The following is a 19,452-nucleotide window of genomic DNA, read 5'->3' as shown; positions in this document are numbered from 1 at the left end:
CTATATAATGAATTATGTCCTCATAAACTCATATAGCGCTTCTCTGGTGGCTCAGAGGGTAAAGGATCCTCTGGTTTGATCCCTGGGTGGGATCAAATGGGAGACCTTGGTTTGATCCCAGGGTGGAAAGATCCCCTGGAGAAGGACATGGCAACCCACTCCAGTATTCTTGCCTGGAAAATTCCATGGACAGAGAAACTTGGTGGGCTATAGACCATGGGACTGCAAAGAGTCGGACATGACTGAGCGACTAGCATACACAAACTCATGTGAGGTCACAGAAAAAAGGAGGTTGTCTATAAGTCAGGAAGACAGCCTTCACCAGGAACTGAAACAGGAGTACTTCATCTTGGTCTTCCCAGCCTCCAGAACAATGAGAAGTAAGGATCTGGGTGGTAGATTTGCTGGTAGTTACTAGGTTATCACTGTAGCTAGAACCCCACAGCACACAGTGCTACACAAACAACACAGACAGGCTACTCCACATTATTTCTGAATACATCTGTACATATATTAAAATAAACATTAATTTGTATTGATATCTCTGACTGTATAATTTAACACCACAGGTCTCATGCTTATTTGTATTTTCTTTCTCACAGAGTGAGAAGCCTGGCCCCCACTGTCTGTATTAACTTACTTGTTAAAATTGCCTACTTAGAACAACTAAGAAGAATTTTAAGATTTGTTCATGTTATTTATGAGTCATCAGTGCTGCTTTTTACTGCTTAGTAAGAAGAACACACCAGTTTATTCACTCACTTGTTGAAAGATATCTTGGTTATTTTCAGTTTTGGACATCACACATAAACAGTATGCTTTTGTGTGAATATAAGTTTTCCATTTCACTTGGATAAATATCTGGGTGTATGAATGCTAGGTCACATGGGACTCGGTTGTTTAACTTTAAAAACAACAGCCAAGCTTTGGGGCAAAGCAGCTGTATGATTTTGCAGCAATTTAAAAATTATTTTTTATACTAGCCATTCTAACATGTATGTATTGGTATCTGCTTGGGGTAGTAACGGTCATTTTCCTAACAGCTAATAACGTGGAGTATTTTTTTTCACATTTTATTGCCAGTCCTATAGTTTTGTGGGGACAGGTCCTCAGATCTCTTGCCCATTAAAGAAAAAATTCAGTTAAAAAAAGTTTCTTATATATTCTACACACAATCCCTTTTTCAGAGCTGCAAAAACTTTTTCTTACTCTATAGCTATCATTCTTTTAACAGTGTTTTTTATAGAGCAAAAATTTTAAATTTTTATAAAGTTGAATTTATCAAAGTTTTGTTTTACAGTCAGTACTTTTTGTATCATGCCTAAAACTTCATTACCAAAACCAAGACTGCACAAATTTTTTTCTATGTTTTTTCTGGAAGTCTTACAGTTTTATGTTTTACAATTTTGATCTATTATCCAGACTGGTTAATTTTTTATGAGGTATGTGTAAAGGTTCTTTTTTTTCTTTTTTAAATCTGGTTGTCTAATTGTCCTATCACCATTTGTTGTTAAGATTGTCCTTTTTCCAGTGAATTATCTGAACTTTTGCCAAAAATCACATTTGAAGTTTGTATTTTGTTTCACTGATCCAATGCCTAACCATTTCCTAATGCCATTCAATCCTGATTACTATTGCTGGTTAGTTAAGTCTTAAGATCAAGCAATGTGAGTCCTTGAACATATCCTTTTTAAGAACTATCTGGGTTATTTTTCCACAATACTACTTAAGTGGTACCCGTGCTCCTCCTCTAAGGGACCAGCATTGCTCATCAGCAAGCCAGCAACAGTAGTGGCTGGGCCTCAGGCCCCTGCCCACCACCACACCCACAGCAGTTGCAACTCGATCACAACAGCAAGGTGCACACAGCCCACACAATGCATACCCTTAGAGCACCTGGCTTTGGTGACAGGGGAATTGTACTACTGAGCCCACAGGACACCTTCTACGTTAGGCCACTCTTTCAAGACCAGAAAACACAGTTTATACACCTAATAATAGAAACAAATACAGAAAGTTAGGCAAAATAAAGAGACAAAGAAGTACCTTTCAACTTCAGAAAATGAACTAATTAACAAAACAGAGATTATCAATTCACCGGATAGAGTTTATTATAATAGTCAAAAAGACGCTCACTGAACTCTGGAGAAGAAAGGATGAACTCAAAGGAGAACTTCAACAAAGAGAAAATATAAGAACCAATAAAGACTGAAGATCACAATAACTAGAGTGAAAAGAACACTACAGAGAATCGACAGACTAGAGAATGCCAAAGAATGTATCAGCAACCTGGAAGACATAGTGAAAATCACCCAATTAAAAATGAAAAGACTGAAAAAAATGAGGATAGTTTAAAGGATCTCTGGGACAGCATCATGCACACTAATATTCCCATAACAGGGTTTCCAGAAGCAGAAGAGAGAAAGAAAAGAAAACCTATTTAAAGACAAAATGGCTGAATACTTGCCTAATTTGTCAAAGGAAAAGACATCCAAATACAGAAAGCATATACTCCCATACAAAATAAAATGAAAGAGACCCACACCAAGACACAGTATAACTGTCAAAAGTTAAACAGAGAATCTTAAAACAATCAAGACAAAAACAACTCATGATATACAAAGATGATCAGAGGATATTTCAGCAGAAAATTCACATGCCAGGTAAGGAGAGATACGGTTTCCTAGACGTTCAAAAACCAAAGGAGTTCATCACCACTAAACTGGCCTTATAAGTAACATTTAAAGGGACTTCCTTAAATGGAAAAGTAAAGGCCATAGCTAGAAATAAGAAAATTATTAAAAAAAAACAAAACAAAAACCTCACTGGTAAAGAAAAACACATAGTAAAAGTAGTGGATCATCTACTATAAAGCTAGTATGATGGTTATATGCGGTTATGTGCTGTCTACAAGACACTCAGTTCAAATCGAAACACACATACAGACTGAAAATGAAGAGATGGAAAAAGATATTCCAGGCAAATGGAAAGAAAGCTGGGGTAGCAGTACTTTGATAAAAGAGACTGTATAACAAAGACAAAGAAAGGCATTACAAATAATATAGGGAAAAATTATCTTTTATTTGGGTGCTACTTATAAAAAAATCAACTACTGGCAATTAACCAATTCAATATAAACCAATCTGATACTGGAATATAAATTAATGTTAAAAATGTGATTAGGACTTCTTTGGTTTTTTGGAACAATGTTTTTTGTAGTTCGACAAATAATTATATGAAGTATTTGGCAGGAAGGATAAATTATTTTTGGAATAAACCTTATTTTATGATGTGAATTCTAAAAAGTTTACTGAGTAGTTTTCCCTGAATACTCTCATTCTTTAAAAGTACTGTCATTAAATAAATGAAGAACCCAAGAGTATCAAGTCATTGGCAGTTAAGACCCCAAATCCCTGAAACTGTTGGGATTATATGTGCTATTTAATTTTTAAAAGCATCTAATGTTCACAAGAAAATTGAGAGGAAGGTATAGAGATTCTCCATAAACCCCTGCTTCCATATATGCAATGCCTCCCCCATTATCAGCATCACTCTTAAATGTGTTTTAAATTTCAGATTATGGATATAAACTGCATATTATGTATAATATGATACATATTATATAAACTGCAGAGTTATGTAATAACTCTGTTGGGATTGGGGCAGTATCCCACAATATAATATTAACATTTCTACAACTAAATGGATAAACAGTTACACAGACTTAGACTTTTAAAAAGGGCTATGAATATCAGTTTAAATGAGGTCCTGCTGTCAAGAGCTGTAGATCTGTATAATTTATAAGATGTTATCATCAGTTTACCAATGACAAGTACATTCCTGGATATTTCGTAAATTAGGAGAATCACATCCTAATTGGTATCAAAATGAAAGCTGATTGCATTAAGTCTCCTACGTGTGAATGAGTTCCATTCCAAGAGCATGTTTGTAAGTCCAAAAAAGTTAGCCTAGGTACCCAATTAACACAATTGGCTATATAGTACTGCACTGTGATAGGTTTATAATACTTTTCACACAAATAATACATAAAAAATAAACAGAAAGAAAACAGTTTTGAGTTTACTTAAAAAAAAAAAAAGAAAACATTTTTAACCTTATAGTACAGTACCTTGAAAAGAACAGTAGTACAACAGCTGGCATGGAGCCAAAAGGCAAGAAGAAAGTTACTGACTGGAGGAGGAAGTGGAGGTGGGATACAGTAGAGCTGAAGAATCGTCAGTAATAGATGGAGGCAAACCTGCAATTTCACTCACAACTGACTTTGAAGGCGCAGGTTCTGGTTCCTTGATGGATTCAATTTTATTTGTTCTCTTGAAAAAAATGGTCCAGTGATATCTTGGTAGTAAGTGGCATGCTTGCATCTTTGAAAGTTTGTAATTTCAAGGTTTATATGTAGAGGACTTACTACATTTCCCTTAGGCAGACACAAGGACTTGTGTGTCACATTGTTAGACACACTCCCCTTAAGCAAATGTGTTAGATATAGTCTGTTTATTCTTGAAAAAACTGTGTAAACAGCAAAAGGATGTACATGGTACCTTGCAGGCAGATATATTCAATAAACGGCCATTTCAAAACAAACAAAAAAATTACTTGTTGGGATTTTAACTGTAATAAATGTATAGATCAAAATGTAGAGAATGGACATCTTAATAGTACTGAGTTGCTCATTCCATGAACACAGTGTATTTTTCCTTTTATTTAAGTCTTTGATTTCTTTCATAAAAATTTTAGCACACAGAGTCTATGGATACTTTGTTAGCCTTATTACATAAGTATTTTATTTTTGTTTGTTGAGTGCTACTGTAGATGATATATATATATTTTAAAAATTGTTCATTGTAGGTATAAAGAAATATGATGCACTTTTATATACTTTGTATCCTCTGACCTTGCTAAAACTCTGGCAATTTTACAGGTTTTTTTTTAAGGTTTCCTCCACAGATGATCATGTTGTCTGTGACAGCTGAAATGAATCTAAGGATCTATGTTTAAAATAAAACGACAAAATACCATTTCAAATACTGTAGTTCTAGCATATATCCACAATTATCCACCAAACAATGCTCTATTGGTCGAGTGATGTTTAAAAAACAGGTGACAAGATATCAAAATATCTGTTTTATACTTTTCTGAAGTAAGCAACTATAGGAAAGCCAGATATAGGAAAGACTGGACTGCTATATAATGTCATAGATCAGGTGGCTTAAATAACAGACATTTATTTCTCATTGTTCTTTCTGAAGGCTGGAAAATCCAAGATCAAGTTGCCAGATGATCTGGTTCCTGGTGAGGACCAAATTCCTGGCCTTATTCCCCTTCTTGATATGTGTTCACATGGCTTTTCTTTGGTGTGTGCAAACAGAGATTTCTCTTTCACTTTTCAAACCACATCATGAGGGTCTCAACTGCATGACCTAATCTAAAACTTAATACTTTCTAAAGGTCTTACCTCTAAGTACCATCACACTGAGGGATGGGATTTTAATATGTGGATTATGCAGGGATACAAATATTTAGCCCCTAACAGGCAATAAACAAGTGAGCCCCAGGACAAGCAGTTGTGAAACTAATTAGAAATGAGGGTGTCACTTTAAAACTGATTCTCAAAATCAAAGTTGTAATTCACTTTCCAGCTTTGACATAAATGTGGGAAAAGAAGCTAGTCTTCTTTGGGTCTTTCCACTTACGCATGAATACAAACTATCAAATTTCTGCCCATTTGGTTTTTGCTAATGAGTTGATTTTTAACACAATATCAATCAGACTCATATTAATATGTATTTTGTTACCTGAATACTATTGACAGGAGTGTTTCAATACTGACTTACATAACAAATCCCTGGCCAAAGGCCTTAGTTTCTGCAAAAATCCTATGGTCAATGTTTGTTAAGATGGTGTTTATAGTGTCTTATGTTGGTCAATGATGAAATACTTCCTTAAGGAACAAATCACTCACCAGTAGGCAGGCTGGGATAAAACCTTCATCTGTACAGTGTTCTGCATATTCTTTTAAGTCTGAACTTTCCAAAATAAAAGCCTGGCAGGTAGAAGTAAGGTTCTCCTGTTGTAAGTATCCTAAATGAAAAATAAAATGGAATTCAGTAATATCAGTAAATTCTGAACTTTTGATTAAAACTGCTGTTTTAAACACTATAGCAATTTCATATCAAGAGATGCAACTTCAGATGATTATGGAATTCTGCAGCCTTGCCAGAAACACCAATTTGTGCTGAAGTACAAAGCAGAGATTATAAAATAGCTGTTTAAAAGAAAAACTCTAGTTAATAGGCTATAAAGTCATAATAAACGGAGTATTTAGTATGGTACTGGCATAAAAATAGACCAGGGAACAGAACTGAGAGTCTAAAAATAATCCCCAGGATATACGGTCAACTAAATTTGAGAAGGGAGCCAATAATACTTAATGGAGAAAAGACCATCTCTTCTATGAATGGTGCTAGGAAAACTGTATATTCACATGTAAAGGAGTGAAACTAGACCCCTGTCTTAAAACACTCATGAAAAGTAACTTGAAAGGGACTGACTTAAACATAAGACCCTGAAAGCGTGAAACTCCTAGAAGAATATAGGAAAAAGCTTCCTGATATGGGTCTTGGCAATGATTTTCTGGATTTGACACCTAATGCACAAGTAACATGGAGAAGGCAATGGCACCCCACTCCAATACTCTTGCCTGGAAAATCCCATGGACGGAGGAGCCTGGTAGGCTGCAGTCCATGGGGTCGCTAAGAGTCGGGCACGACTGAGAGACTTCCCTTTCACTTTTCACTTTCATGCATCGGAGGAGGAGATGGCAACCCACTTCACTGTTCTTGCCTGGAGAATCCCATGGACAGAGGAGCCTGGTGGGCTGCCGTCTATGGGGTCGCACAGAGTCGGACACGACTGAAGTGACTTAGCAGCAGCAGCAGCAGCACAAGTAACAAAACATAAAATGAACAAGCTGAATATATCAAATTAAAAAGCTTCTGTACAGCAAAAGAAACCATCAACAAAATGAAAAAACAACCTGTGGAATGGGAAAAAGTATTTGCATATATCTGATAAGGGATTCATAACCAAAATAAAGAACTCAATACAATTCAAGAGCAAAAAACCAAATTATCCAGTTAAAAGGGGGTGAGAGACCTGAAGAGACATTTCTCCGAAGAAGAAAGGGAAAGGTCAACTGATATGTGAAATGATGCTAAACATCACTGCTGCTGCTGCTGCTGCTGCTAAGTTGCCTCAGTCATGTCCAACTCTGTGCGACCCCATAGACGGCAGCCCACCAGGCTTCCCCGTCCCTGGGATTCTCCAGGCAAGAACATCGGAGTGGGTTGCCATCTCCTTCTCCAATGTGTGAAAGTGAAAAGTGAAAGTGAAGTCGCTCAGTCGTGTCCAACTCTTCGCGACCCCATGGACTGCAGCCTACCAGGCTCCTCCGTCCATGGGATTTTCCAGGCAAGAGTACTGGAGTGGGGTGCCATTGCCTTCTCCTAGCCATTAGGAAATACAAATAAAAACCACGATGAGAGCATTTCATGCCTTTTATAATGGCCATCACCAAAATAGACTAACTTAATACGATAATCTCCAAGTCCAGTCATGCTGCTGCAAATAGCATTATTTCATCCTTTTTTATGACTGAGTAACATTCCTTTGTATACATGTACCACCAGTCATCTGTCAGTGGACATTTAGGTTGTTTCCATGTTTTGGCTGTTGTGAATGTGCTGCTATAAACATAGGCGTATGTGTTATCCTTTTGAATTACCATTTTGTCTGGATATATGCCCAGGAGTAGGGTTTCTAGATCATATGGCAATCCTATTTTTAGTTTTTTGAGGAAACTCCATACTGTTTTCCATAGTGGCTGCACTGACCTACATTTCCACCAACCGTGTAGGAGGGTTCCTTTTTTTCTACACCTTCTCCAGCATTTGTTGTTTGTGAAACTTACTAATAATGGCCATTCTGACCAGTGTGTGAGAAGGTACTTTATTTTAATTTATTTCTTAATAATTAGCATAGCAATATTGAACACCTTTTCAGTATATGAATGCTCTTATTTCAAGAATACTGTATGTGCTATTGCCTTTGCTTGGGCAGCTTATCTTTTCTTAGCTTGCCTGTGAATGTTAGTTGCTCAGTTGTGTCTGACTCTGCAACCCCATGGGCTGCAGCCCATTAGGCTCCTTGACTGGAATTCGCCAGTCAAGAATACTGGAGTGGGTATTTGTTCCCTTCTCCAGGGATTCTTCCCAACCCAAGGATCAAACCCAGGTCTCCTGCATTGCAGGCAAATTTTTTACCGTCTGAGCCACTAGGGAAGCCGAAGAGTACTAGAGTGGGTAGCCATTTCCTCCTCCAAGAGATCTTTTTGACCCAGGGATTGAACCCATGTTTCCTTCATTGTAGGCAGATTACCATCTGAGCCACCAGGGAAACTCCAAAGGGAGAGGCTGGTGTCGTTGCTGTTTTTACTTGCTAAGTGTGTCGACTCTTTTGCAACCCCATGAACTGTGCATAGGATTTACCAGGCAAGAATACTGGAGTGGGTTGCCATGCCCTCCTCCAGAGGATCTTTCTGACTCAGGAATTGAACCGCAGCTCCTGCTACATCTCCTGCATAGCAGGCAAGTCCTTTACAGCTGAGCCACTGGGGATGTTCTTTCTTAGCCTAGCTAATTCCAACTCATTCTTCAGCTCTACTGAAGTAATTATCATTTCCTCAGAGAATTTTTTCTTTGAAGTCTCTATATACCATACTCCTATTCAAGATGCTAGATTCCCTTTATAATATATTTACCTCAGTGTCAGTATCAGTTTAGTTGCTCAGTCATGTCTGACTCTTTGCGACCCCATGAATCGCAGCACGCCAGGCCTCCCTGTCCATCACCATTTCTCGGAGTTCACTCAGACTCACGTCCATTGAGTCGGTGATGCCATCCAGCCATCTCATCCTCTGTCGTCCCCTCTTCCTCCTGCCCCCAATCCCTCCCAGCATCAGAGTCTTTTCCAATGAGTCAACTCTTCACATGAGGTGGCCAAAGTACTGGAGTTTCAGCTTTAGCATCAGTCCTTCCAAAGAACACCCAGGGCTGATCTCCTTTAGAATGGACTGGTTGGATCTCCTTGCAGTCCAAGGGACTCTGAAGAGTCTTCTCAAACACCACAGTTCAAAAGCATCACTTCTTCGGTGCTCAGCTTTCTTCACAGTCCAACTCTCACATCCATACATGACCACTGGAAAAACCATAGCCTTGACTAGACGGACCTTTGTTGGCAAAGTAATGTCTCTGTTTTTCAATATGCTATCTAGGTTGGTCATAACTTTCCTTCCAAGGATTAAGCGTCTTTTAATTTCATGGCTGCAATCACCATCTGCAGTGATTTTGGAGCCCAGAAAAATAAAGTCTGACACTGTTTCCACTGTTTCCCCATCTATTTGCCATGAAGTGATGGGACCAGATGCCATGATCTTAGTTTTCTGAATGTTGAACTTTAAGCCAGCTTTTTCACTCTCCTCTTTCACTTTAATAGTTAATAACTACTAAGCCAATTTTGGGGCTTCCCAGGTGGCGATAATAGTAAAGAACCTGCCTGCCAACCCTGGAGACATAAGAGACATAAGTTCAATCCCTGGGTTGGGAAGATGCCCCGGAGGAGGGCATGGGAACCTACTCCAGTATTGTTGCCTGGAGAATCTCATGGACACAGGAGCCTGGCAGGCTACAGTCCAGTCACACAGTCGGATCAACTAAAGTGACTTAGCATGTGTGCATGCAAGGCAATTATTACTAAGGTCTTTCTCAACTTTAAAATTATAAAATTTACCAACAATAGTATCTTTAACCAGGCCCTACAAGTCAAAAAATTGAGAAGCCCTGCAAAATTATTATATATGAGCATTAAAAAAAGAAAAGGGCAAGGAAATTGTCCCATTTTAGGGAGAAGGAAATGGCAACCCACTCTAGTATTTTTACCTGGAAAATTCCATGGACAGAAGAGCCTGGGGCCCTACAGTTCATGGGGTTGAAAAGAGTCAGACACTACTACTAAGCGCACACATATATGCACTCGCTGGGATGCTGGCACCCGTTCATCAGTGGCTCAGCAGTAAAGAATCCACCTGCATTGCAGGAGACACAGGAGACCTGGGTTTGATCCCTGGGTCGGGAAGATCTCCTGGAGGAAATGGCGTCCCAGTCCAGTATTCTTGCCTGGAGAATCCCACGGACAGAGAAGCCTGGTGGACTCAGTCCACAGGGTCACAAATAGTCAGACACGACTGAAGTGACCATGCATGCATGCAAGCACCAGTTTGTACTCACTGCTGATGAATCAGTTTTCCAACCTCTTGTTAATTAATGCTATAGAAGAAATAAATATACCAAAGACACTGTGGTTTGGAGTGTGCGAAAACACTTAGAAATCAGAAGAAACCTTTTATTTCAGATACTACTATTTCAATATCCCCATCACTGAAAATATAAAATCACCTTTGATGTGAAATTAGGTGGATCAAAGATGGCTATTTCCCTTTTTTTTTTTTCATTTTTCACAAACAAAACAATCCAATATAAACCCTTATAAAACTATAGCCAGCTGAAATCAGTTTTTATGATTGGCTTTCTGAGTCACATTATTTGGAATAAGTTAAGTCAGCCACCACTAGGATTTCATGAATTTAGAAATTTAGACCACTATAGTCCACTATAGCCTATAGACCACTAGAGTCATCGTGGAAACAGGGCAGTCAGTGCTTTTTCTTTATATGCTTCAAAATTTAAATCAAAGACCCCAAACTGTTTCTTTTTACGGTAGAAAGTTTTAAAAGTACTAATCACCCCAGATACACTGGTAATCACTTGGGGCTTGTAATAGGTAATGGCATGAAATCTAATTCCTTAAAGTAGATTTGCTTTTCTCTAGACCAGGTATTCTCAAAAACAGTGACACAGCCCCAAGGGGGTGACAACTGGTACTGGGGAGGAAAGAGAATGAATTAAATATGTCTTTTATGCATAAATCACAGGTATACATACAATATATAAACAGTCTATTTGTAACTTGGCTTAAAACACAACATTAAAAAACCTAAGATCATGACATCCAGTCCCAATACTTCATGGCAAATAGATGGAACAGATAGGGGAAACAATGGAAACAGTGACAGACTTTAATTTCTTGGGCTCCAAAATCACTGCAGATGGTAACTACAGCCATCAAATTAAAAGATGCTTACTCCTTGGAAGGAAAGTTACAACCAACCTAGACAGCGTATTAAAAAGCAGAGACATTTCTTTGCCAACAAAGGTCCACCTAGTCAAAGCCTGGTTTCTCCAGTAGTCATGTATGGATGTGAGAGTCGGACCATAAAGAAATCTGAGCGCTGAATTGATGCTTTTGAACTGTGGTGTTGGAGAAGACTCTTGAGAGCCCCTTGGACTTCAAGGAGATCAAACCAGTCCATCCTAAAGGAAATCAGTCCTGAATATTCATTGGAAGGACTGATGTTGAAGCTGAAGCTCCAATACTTTGGCCACCTGATGCAAAGAACTGACTCCTTTGAAAAGACCCTGATGCTGGCAAAGACTGAAGGCAGGAGAACGGGACAACAGAGGATGAGATGGTTGGATGGCATCACCAAGTTGATGGACCTCAGTTTGAGTAAGCTCCGGGAGCTGGTGACAGACAGGGAAGCTTGGTGTGTGCTGCAGTCCGTGGGGTCGCAAAGAGTTGGACACAACTGAGCAACTGAACTGATACTGGTATTTATAACACTAAAATTTCATGCAAGGGGTACTTAGGGAAAATAGCAAAATAAGGTTTGAGAAACACGGCCCAAGACTGAATGTAATGATATACAGTTAACTTTTCTAGAAAATATGGTGGGAATTCCCTGGTGGTCCAGTGGTTAAACTCTGTGCTTTCACACTGATGAGGTCTGGGGTTCAATCCCTGTTTGGGCAACTAAGACCCTACAAGCAGTGCGGCCAGAGAAAAGAATCACCAAAGCTCAGACAGTTTTTGTCTTCTCATATTATAGTTTTGTATAGTCTACACTTGAGTAAAGGCTTTGTTAGAAAGATAGAATGTCTTTTAACAAGTGTTTAAAAAGTTAAAATGCAAGTTTAAGTGGCAGTATCTGAGACGTATGTCTTCTGCTCTTAAAAAAAATAAGCCCAACTTTGGACTATCTAGAATATCCATTTCAGGCTTGATGTATTCTGGTTTACTTTTGTCCAGAAAGTTCCAAAATAAGGTTAAAATGACAGTTGACTGCTTTATGCTCATTTATTATTACATTTACATTGCCTACAAAAAGCTTATTTATCATCCTTAAGTACCTATTGTACAAGTTATCAATCAGAACAATGGGGGAAATTTTAGGTACAAATTATCTGAAATCTAAAATGCTACAATGAAAACACAGAATAGAGACCAATTATCTTTTATCAAAAAAAAACAATTACTCTTCAATCAAAATGTTTTAATTTTTCTTTTTATTCCTTTAAAAAAATTTAGAGTAAGATAACTACATCTTTTGTGTAAACTTACTGACCTGTGTTCAAATAGGTAACTTGAATTTCTTTTTTTCTTAATATTGTCCTGTGCCTGCTTTTCAGTGGAGGTAATGACAAAATAGACTGAAGGGAAAACATAACTGAAAAAGAAAAGGTAAAATCCGAGCTATATCTAGGGTTTTGAATTTTCGAAATTTGGATGCCAAGAGTCTGCCCTCTCTTATCCCTATTTATAGAGAGGAAAAGATAAATTGCCATGCCCTCCTCCAGGGAATCTTCCCGACCCAGGGATCAAACCTGCATTTCTTATGTCTCCTGCATTGGCAGGCAGGTTCTTTTTCACTAGCGCCACTTGGGAAGCCCCCAGTAATGAGTAATAAGATAGACTGAAGGGAAAACATAATTGAAAAAGTAAAGACAAAATCATAGCAAAATCTAGGGTTTTGAATTTTAGGAACTAGGATGCCAAGATTCCGCCCTCTCTTATTTATAGAGTGGGAAAGATAAAGAGAGATGCATCTGATGAAGAAAGCAAGGGAGAGCTAATCCCCTTATCTGAAAATATTTCCTTTAAATATTGTAATAGTTTCCTCAAAATATCAGTAGTTTGAGATTCCCCCATCCCCACCACCCCTCCATGCACCTTGTGAGATTTTAGTTCCCTGCCCAGGGATGGAACTGTGCTCCCTGCAATGGAAGGGTGGAGTCTTAACTGCTGGACTGCCAGGAAAGTCCTTAAGATCTTAAGACTTAACTTCCAGTACTTTATATTACTAGATCCACAAATAACAAAGAAAATCTCTCCAAAAGAAGCTATAGTCTACAAGGACCCAGAAGATATATATGCAAATAATTGTAATAAAAAGCAAAGGTTACCACCTTTGATTTATTTTATAGGGGCTAGAAAAAGTATAAACTGACTTGGGGAATATTACACACGTTTCAAGGAAGAGATGAGTCAACAAAGCTGATGGAAAGCATATATAGAACATGTTTGAAGAACATGCCTGGTTTGAATGAAGCACAGAATCGATGATGGAGAACAGTTGGAAATACAATTGAAAACACAGAAGGGGTGAGGATCATAAAATGCTGTAAATGTCAGCAATGACATATGATTATGAACAAATAATAGAATCTGAGTAAGTGACAGATACTATTCAGTCGACAAAAGGGAAGGTCATGATCACAGCTACACCTTTGTAAATATTTATTAAATATCTATGTCTTAGTGATACAGTGATGTAAAGGTGAATAGAACCAGTGGCTCTTCAACTTTCGCAGGGTATGCCAGTCCTGGTTGTTTGCCTTCAAATCTACTCTGCCTGCTTCCCCTGCTCTGTACTGCAGGACAGGAAACCTGACCCCGCTGCAGACAATTTCCTGGGTTCCATGTCAGCTGGCTTCTGACTGGGTTCCATCAATGGGAAGCACCAGTGGGAGACTGGAGGGCAGTTGTTAGGAGCCATGGTTTTTTCCTCCCATTTCCTCTTTACCCTCGTAGAATTTCCTCTACTACTGCTCCCATATAAGACAAGTCTACCTTCTAGTTTTCACATAGTGAAACCAGCCTCTGGGTTTCATCTCTACTTGTCCTCCTGATATCAGAGTGGTTTCCTGCTTACTACCCTCCAGGTTGGCTCATGTAAGCTGCTCGTTTTCTTAGCTTTTCACCAGTGTAACCAATTCCTTCATTAAATTCCTCCATGCTAAATACTCAGATTAGTTTCAGTTTTCCTGAATGGATGCTGACTCATACAGAAAAGAACAAATTTATTTAGGAATCTACAGAAAGTTCTGGATACCTTACCTCTAAAAAATGCCCCACCTGTACATAAAACTTTACAGATAAGTTTGGGGCCTCCCACAACTCTTGAAGCCTGTACATTAATTCTAGAATAAAAATAATGAATGGAGTAGCAAATGGCAACTCACTCCAGTATTCTTGCCTGGAAAATTCCATGGGCAGAGGAACCTTGGCAGGCTATAGTCCATGGGGGTCACAAAGAGTTGGACATGACTGAGCATGCACAAACAAAGAATACTAAATAGGTCAAAAAGTAAGTTTTGGTTTGGGAAGGCAAAGTTCTACAAGTGAGATGGTGATGGTTACAGAAAAATATGATTCTACTTAATGCCACAGAATTGTAAAAATGGCTGCTGCTGCTGCTAAGTCGCTTCAGTCGTGTCCAACTCTGTGCGACCCCATAGACGGCGGCCCACCAGGCCCCGCCGTCCTGGGATTCTCCAGGCAAGAACACTGGAGTGGGTTGCCATTTCCTCCTCCAATGCATGAAGGGTTAAATTTCATATTAAAAAAAAAAAAAAAAAGAGTAAGTAAACACACAGCTACAATAAAACAAAGAGAGTATAATATAAGTAATCTATGATGCCACCGGAGCATGTAAGGAGAAAGTACTAACTGTACCTGCTGGAAACAGTTTGAGATTACAATTGACCTGAACCTTAAATACAAGTGTACTAGGAAGAGAGGGAGAAAAACATTGAAGGCAGAGGAAACAAAATACATTAACAAGAGTATCTGGAGAAACTGCAAGTAGTTTGGAATGCCTGGGGCATAGGGCATATGTTGAGAACTTGAGATCAAGCAAAAGAGACTTGTAGGATGAGGTCCGCAGAATACCTTGTATGACATAAAACCAAAACTGGTGGCCCAGAAACAACAAATGGCACTTTGACGTATATATTTTGACCTGTACAATATTTAAAGAAATTCTAGCAAGGCAATAGCTGGATATGGCCGAGTAGCAAGGCTATTTAAATGGAGTAGTGAGGTACAAAAGTCAGTGTAGTATGTTGAAGAATGAAAGTTAAGTAAGGAAGTACAGTAACTAAGGAGAGCTTATTCTTTGAATAAATTTGACTTGTAAAAGGGTAACATAGAGCATTAGATAAAATAAAAGGTGGGGGTCTAGGAAAGTGTTTTGGTATGTGTGGGTAAGGGTAAAAAACCTAATTATGTAAATTCTAAGGGGAGAACTCTATTTTTAGCAATTGGCACAGTGCCTGGAACATACTAAGCAACCAAAGATTTGCTGCAAGAACATGATGAACAAAAGGGGCAACAATGAGAAGGACTGAAGGAGTACTGAGAGGGAGGGAGTACTGACAGAAGAATCATAGGCAAAGAATAAAACTGTTAATTTTTAAGCCACTAAGTTTTGTGATTCATAGATCTCCGTGGTGACATGATAATGCTAAATGAAAAAAGCAAGAGTGGTGAGATTTGCTTTTTTTGGTAGTATATATTCTTTTGCACAACTTGAAATTTCTGGTAAGTGCACAACTCTTTCAACTATTAGAACTGGAGGTGTAGTGTGAATGCTTTAGGCAGATTTTTGTAACCACAAATAAGATGAATTGCAAGACTATATGAGAAACTATGAAAACAGTCCAAAGGAGAAATGGGACGCATACTGTTAGGACTGGTAGCAATAAAAATGGAATGTGAATGACAAATAAGAATTTTAGGATAAGAAACAATGACTGTAATTTTTATCCATTTTTAAAGAAAAAGGAAGTCTACAAGAATACTCACAAGTTTGTTTAAATTACTCCAGTTAGAAAATCGTACTGCTTTCTTAAGGCCAGTGGTCCTTGCACTTCAGGAAATATACTGGAAACATTTGGACACTTATTCTCACAATTGGGTGAAGGCGGGAACTGGGTCCCTGCTGGCATCTAATGGATAGAAGCCAGGGATGCTGCTAAACATCCCACAAAGCAAACAGGACAGCTACCATAATAAAGTATGTCAGTCTTATTGTGAATTTTGTGAAAGTCTACTTTGGATCTGTTTACAAATAAGCCTAATTAATATAACAATTACAAGACAGTTTTCTTCTTTCGATGTAGGTTAACTGTTGATATTCAGTTTTGATAAAGTGGGCAAAATATTAACCAAACATTAACAAAACATGAGTTTAAACTTAAGTGATTATTTTCTCCCAAAACAGACGGTAGAACCATTACCCTCTAAAGTTTCCTGCAAAATGTGCCTGTCAAGATTCTGTGCGTAAAAACTTTTTTCTTTTTTTGTACAGGGCAGAATACTTTAAAAAGGGAATAAGAAATGAATTTTTCTGACAGTAAAATAATGTTAGTAATGGCCTTTGGATACCAAGGGAAGTTTGAGAACAAATGTTTACCATTTAACCATTCACATATGATGTCTGGAAATCTGGCTCGGTTTTGAGTTTTATGTGGCTCTCATTCCCAGCAATACAATACTCTTTATTCTTTCAGGGGACAAACAACAAAACCCGTTTCCTGCACAGACAATACACCCTGACAACTGGCAGTGTCACTCTTCAAACTGAGGAAAAACTAGGACTAGAATACGTTCAACTGGAAGGCATTTCCAGTGAAAAGTCTTGCTAATTAAAAAAAAAAAAGGAATTGCTGCTGTCTTAAAAGTATGAAATTGGCGTTTCACACCTCTACATTCTACGACTTCTTGCAGGAGGTTGGGGGACAGAGAGGCAGGATCACTTCATTCGTTCCAAATTCGTCGCTCTAAAGGCAAGTTACGAGAAGGCCGTCAGGAAGGTCCTTCGCTAAAGCTGGGTGGTTGGGGAAGTCTTTTATTTTTCCTTATTCGGCCCCAGCTCTGACACGGGAAAGTGAGCCCAAGGTTGAAGAACACGCAGTCCATCCATCACGTAGGCAACTCCCCTGCAGGATTCTAATTAAATGTGCAGGCCTGACTTTCCCTCCAAATCCGGGCCTCAGGTGTTCCACCCGGAGTTTCTCTTCAGCCGCCCCTCGCCAGAGAGTCTCGGAAGAGAGGAGCATTCACATATAAAGAAACTTAAACCGCCCGAGCCTCCCACTGAAGAAGATTCACCGCCAGTCTGAACTTGTAGGTGGGGAGGCAAAGCCCCAAAGCTTCCCCTCCCTGGGAAAAACCTCTGGCTCCAAAGGTCCTTCCGTCCGGCTTAGCCTGATCCAGTACCCCTCCCTCCCGCGCCGGCGCTTACCCAATACCAGCCGGGCTACATCCGAAGGTAACAGCATGATCGAAGCCGCAGAAGAAACCGTAGTGAGAGACGAGACTCGGATAAAAACCAACACAGCGACAGCCCCTGCGCCGCATCTCCCGGTTCCACTGGCGGCACTGAACCCGCGGCAACTTGTCCCGCCTCATTCGCTCCCCGCCAGCCAATCGCTTTCGCCGGAGAAAGAAAGGCGCCGAAAAGAAACCCGCCTCCGTTCTACTTGGAGCTGTCGTCACATCCGCCCTCACATTTGGATGGGGGCGGGGCGGGAAGGCGGGAGCGGAGAGGCAGAGCAGGCGCTAGAGGGCGAGCGGCGGACGCAGGGCCGCACGCCATTGGCTGACAGGGCGCACGCGCGTTTCCCTCAGATGAGCCCCGTGTTTGGGGAAGCGAGTCTTGGGAGAGCGTGCGTGTTTGGCCATTGTGGGCAGACAGTCCCCCGGCGCCAGTCCGCTTTAGTGCTTCCTTTGGAAACGTACGCTGTGCGATCACTCCAGGTTTGATTCGGAAGCCGAATAGTGCTTGGACAGCCGGCTCGGGCCTTGGGGGAGGCGGGTTGAGCGGGCTTGTAGGCTGTGGATATCACCGCTTACAGAGATTCCGCTTCGGCCGGGTCCAACGGTAGGGCCGCCGAAGAAGCTGGCTTGACTAATCATCTTTTTCTCCCCTCTTATAATTAGCAGTTTTAATCAGCGAGCAATTTGTAGAGGCTTAAACTGCAGTCTCCTGATTAACAGCTTGGGCTTTGGAATCACTCTCCAGTTCAAAATTCTGACTGTCGGCTGACTGTGTACTATCCTCCCTGTGGTAATTTTATCCTGTGGTAAGTGTCGTGGTCTGTGTGGGGGTTGGAAAAGAATTTCGAGGCATGAGGCAGAATGAGGAGGAGAATAAAATTTATTAGAGTGGGAGCTGCTGTTAAAACAGCTGGCCATTTCAGGGGAGAGCCAAATGCTTTTGCAGGCTTACAGCCAGTTTCTATAGCCTTAAGACAGAAAAACTTCCCACTGGAATGGTGGCATTAGATGATTGGTTAGGATGCTATAGGAGAAGGCAATGGCAACCCACTCCAGTACTCTTACCTGGAAAATCCCATGGATGTATAAGCCTGGTAGGCTGTAGTCCATGGGGTCGCTAAGAGTTGGACACGACTGAGTAGCTTCACTTTCACTTTTCACTTTCATGCATTGGAGAAGGAAATGGCCACCCACTCCAGTGTTCTTGCCTGGAGAATCCCAGGAACAGCGGAGCCTGGTGGGCTACCATCTCTGGGGTCGCACAGAGTCGGACATGACTAAAGTGACTTAGCAGTAGCCGTAGGATGCTATAGGGTGGATAGTAGGGTGGGTATCTTACATATTATGGGGTTAGGGTACTGGCCGGTTTAGATCCGGAGGGTCATGGCAACAGTTGCTATGGGGCTTGGTCAGTTCCAGAGATTTTTTTCCTGTGACCTTGGTATACGGCTCCACATTCCCCCCTCTTTTTATTTATGGGCCAAACTTTGGCCAGTTAACACCCTGCTCATGACTACCTGTCTACCTACCTTATCCTTGTCTCAGGCTGTGGGGACACAAGTCACTGGGAAATGGGGCAATGACCACTCTGGCTTCTTCAAGCTGAGCAGGGACATTGTGGGGTCCTGAGTCCCAGTGCCCACTTTCTGCCAGGGTGCATTTACAGAGGGAGGTGAGAGTCCACAAAACGATATGGCAGCTTGTTCCAGCATTGTCTGGGTATTGGCTGGGGGATATTCTAGTCGTATTACTATTTGGAGATTTATTTGTTGTATTCTAGAAGAAACAAACTTAACAAGAAAGTTAAAGAAACATGGCCCAAAGCTTAATAGAAGTAGAAAAACTGCTGAGGAGCTCACC

At 40.1% G+C, this 19,452-nt stretch overlaps 2 protein-coding genes across 11 annotated transcripts in view; one reads left to right on the top strand and one right to left on the bottom strand.

Moving 5' to 3' along the window:
- The window catches only part of LOC102398348 (protein NPAT), a 51,637-nt gene extending 33,897 nt beyond the window's left edge, over positions 1 to 17,740 (bottom strand). Inside the window, exons 1-2 of one of the 3 annotated variants that reach the window (XM_006053336.4) lie at positions 17,558 to 17,740; positions 5,981 to 6,099 (exon numbers count right to left, since the gene is read on the bottom strand). In XM_006053336.4, the coding sequence (XP_006053398.4) occupies positions 5,981 to 6,099; positions 17,558 to 17,594 (156 nt within the window). In that variant the 5' untranslated portion in view covers positions 17,595 to 17,740. Of the gene's footprint in view, positions 1 to 5,980; positions 6,100 to 17,557 lie in introns of those variants that run through there. The other 2 variants (XM_025266945.3, XM_044929774.2) reach the window with 2 other exon arrangements.
- A 161-nt stretch (positions 17,741 to 17,901) lies between these two features.
- ATM (ATM serine/threonine kinase) overlaps positions 17,902 to 19,452 on the top strand; it is a 152,049-nt gene continuing 150,498 nt past the window's right edge. For 5 of the 8 annotated variants that reach the window (XM_006053340.4, XM_006053344.4, XM_006053339.4 and 2 more), the window contains exons 1-2: positions 17,912 to 18,072; positions 18,256 to 18,398. The gene's annotated coding sequence lies outside the window, so the exon portion shown is untranslated. Of the gene's footprint in view, positions 18,073 to 18,255; positions 18,399 to 19,452 lie in introns of all 8 variants that reach the window. The other 3 variants (XM_006053341.4, XM_006053342.4, XM_006053343.4) reach the window with 3 other exon arrangements.

The sequence above is a fragment of the Bubalus bubalis genome, chromosome 16 (assembly GCF_019923935.1).
Source record: "Bubalus bubalis isolate 160015118507 breed Murrah chromosome 16, NDDB_SH_1, whole genome shotgun sequence".
Lineage (NCBI taxonomy): Eukaryota > Metazoa > Chordata > Mammalia > Artiodactyla > Bovidae > Bubalus > Bubalus bubalis.
Note: the sequence above shows the minus strand (reverse complement) of the source record. Positions and strands in the feature narration are given on the sequence as shown.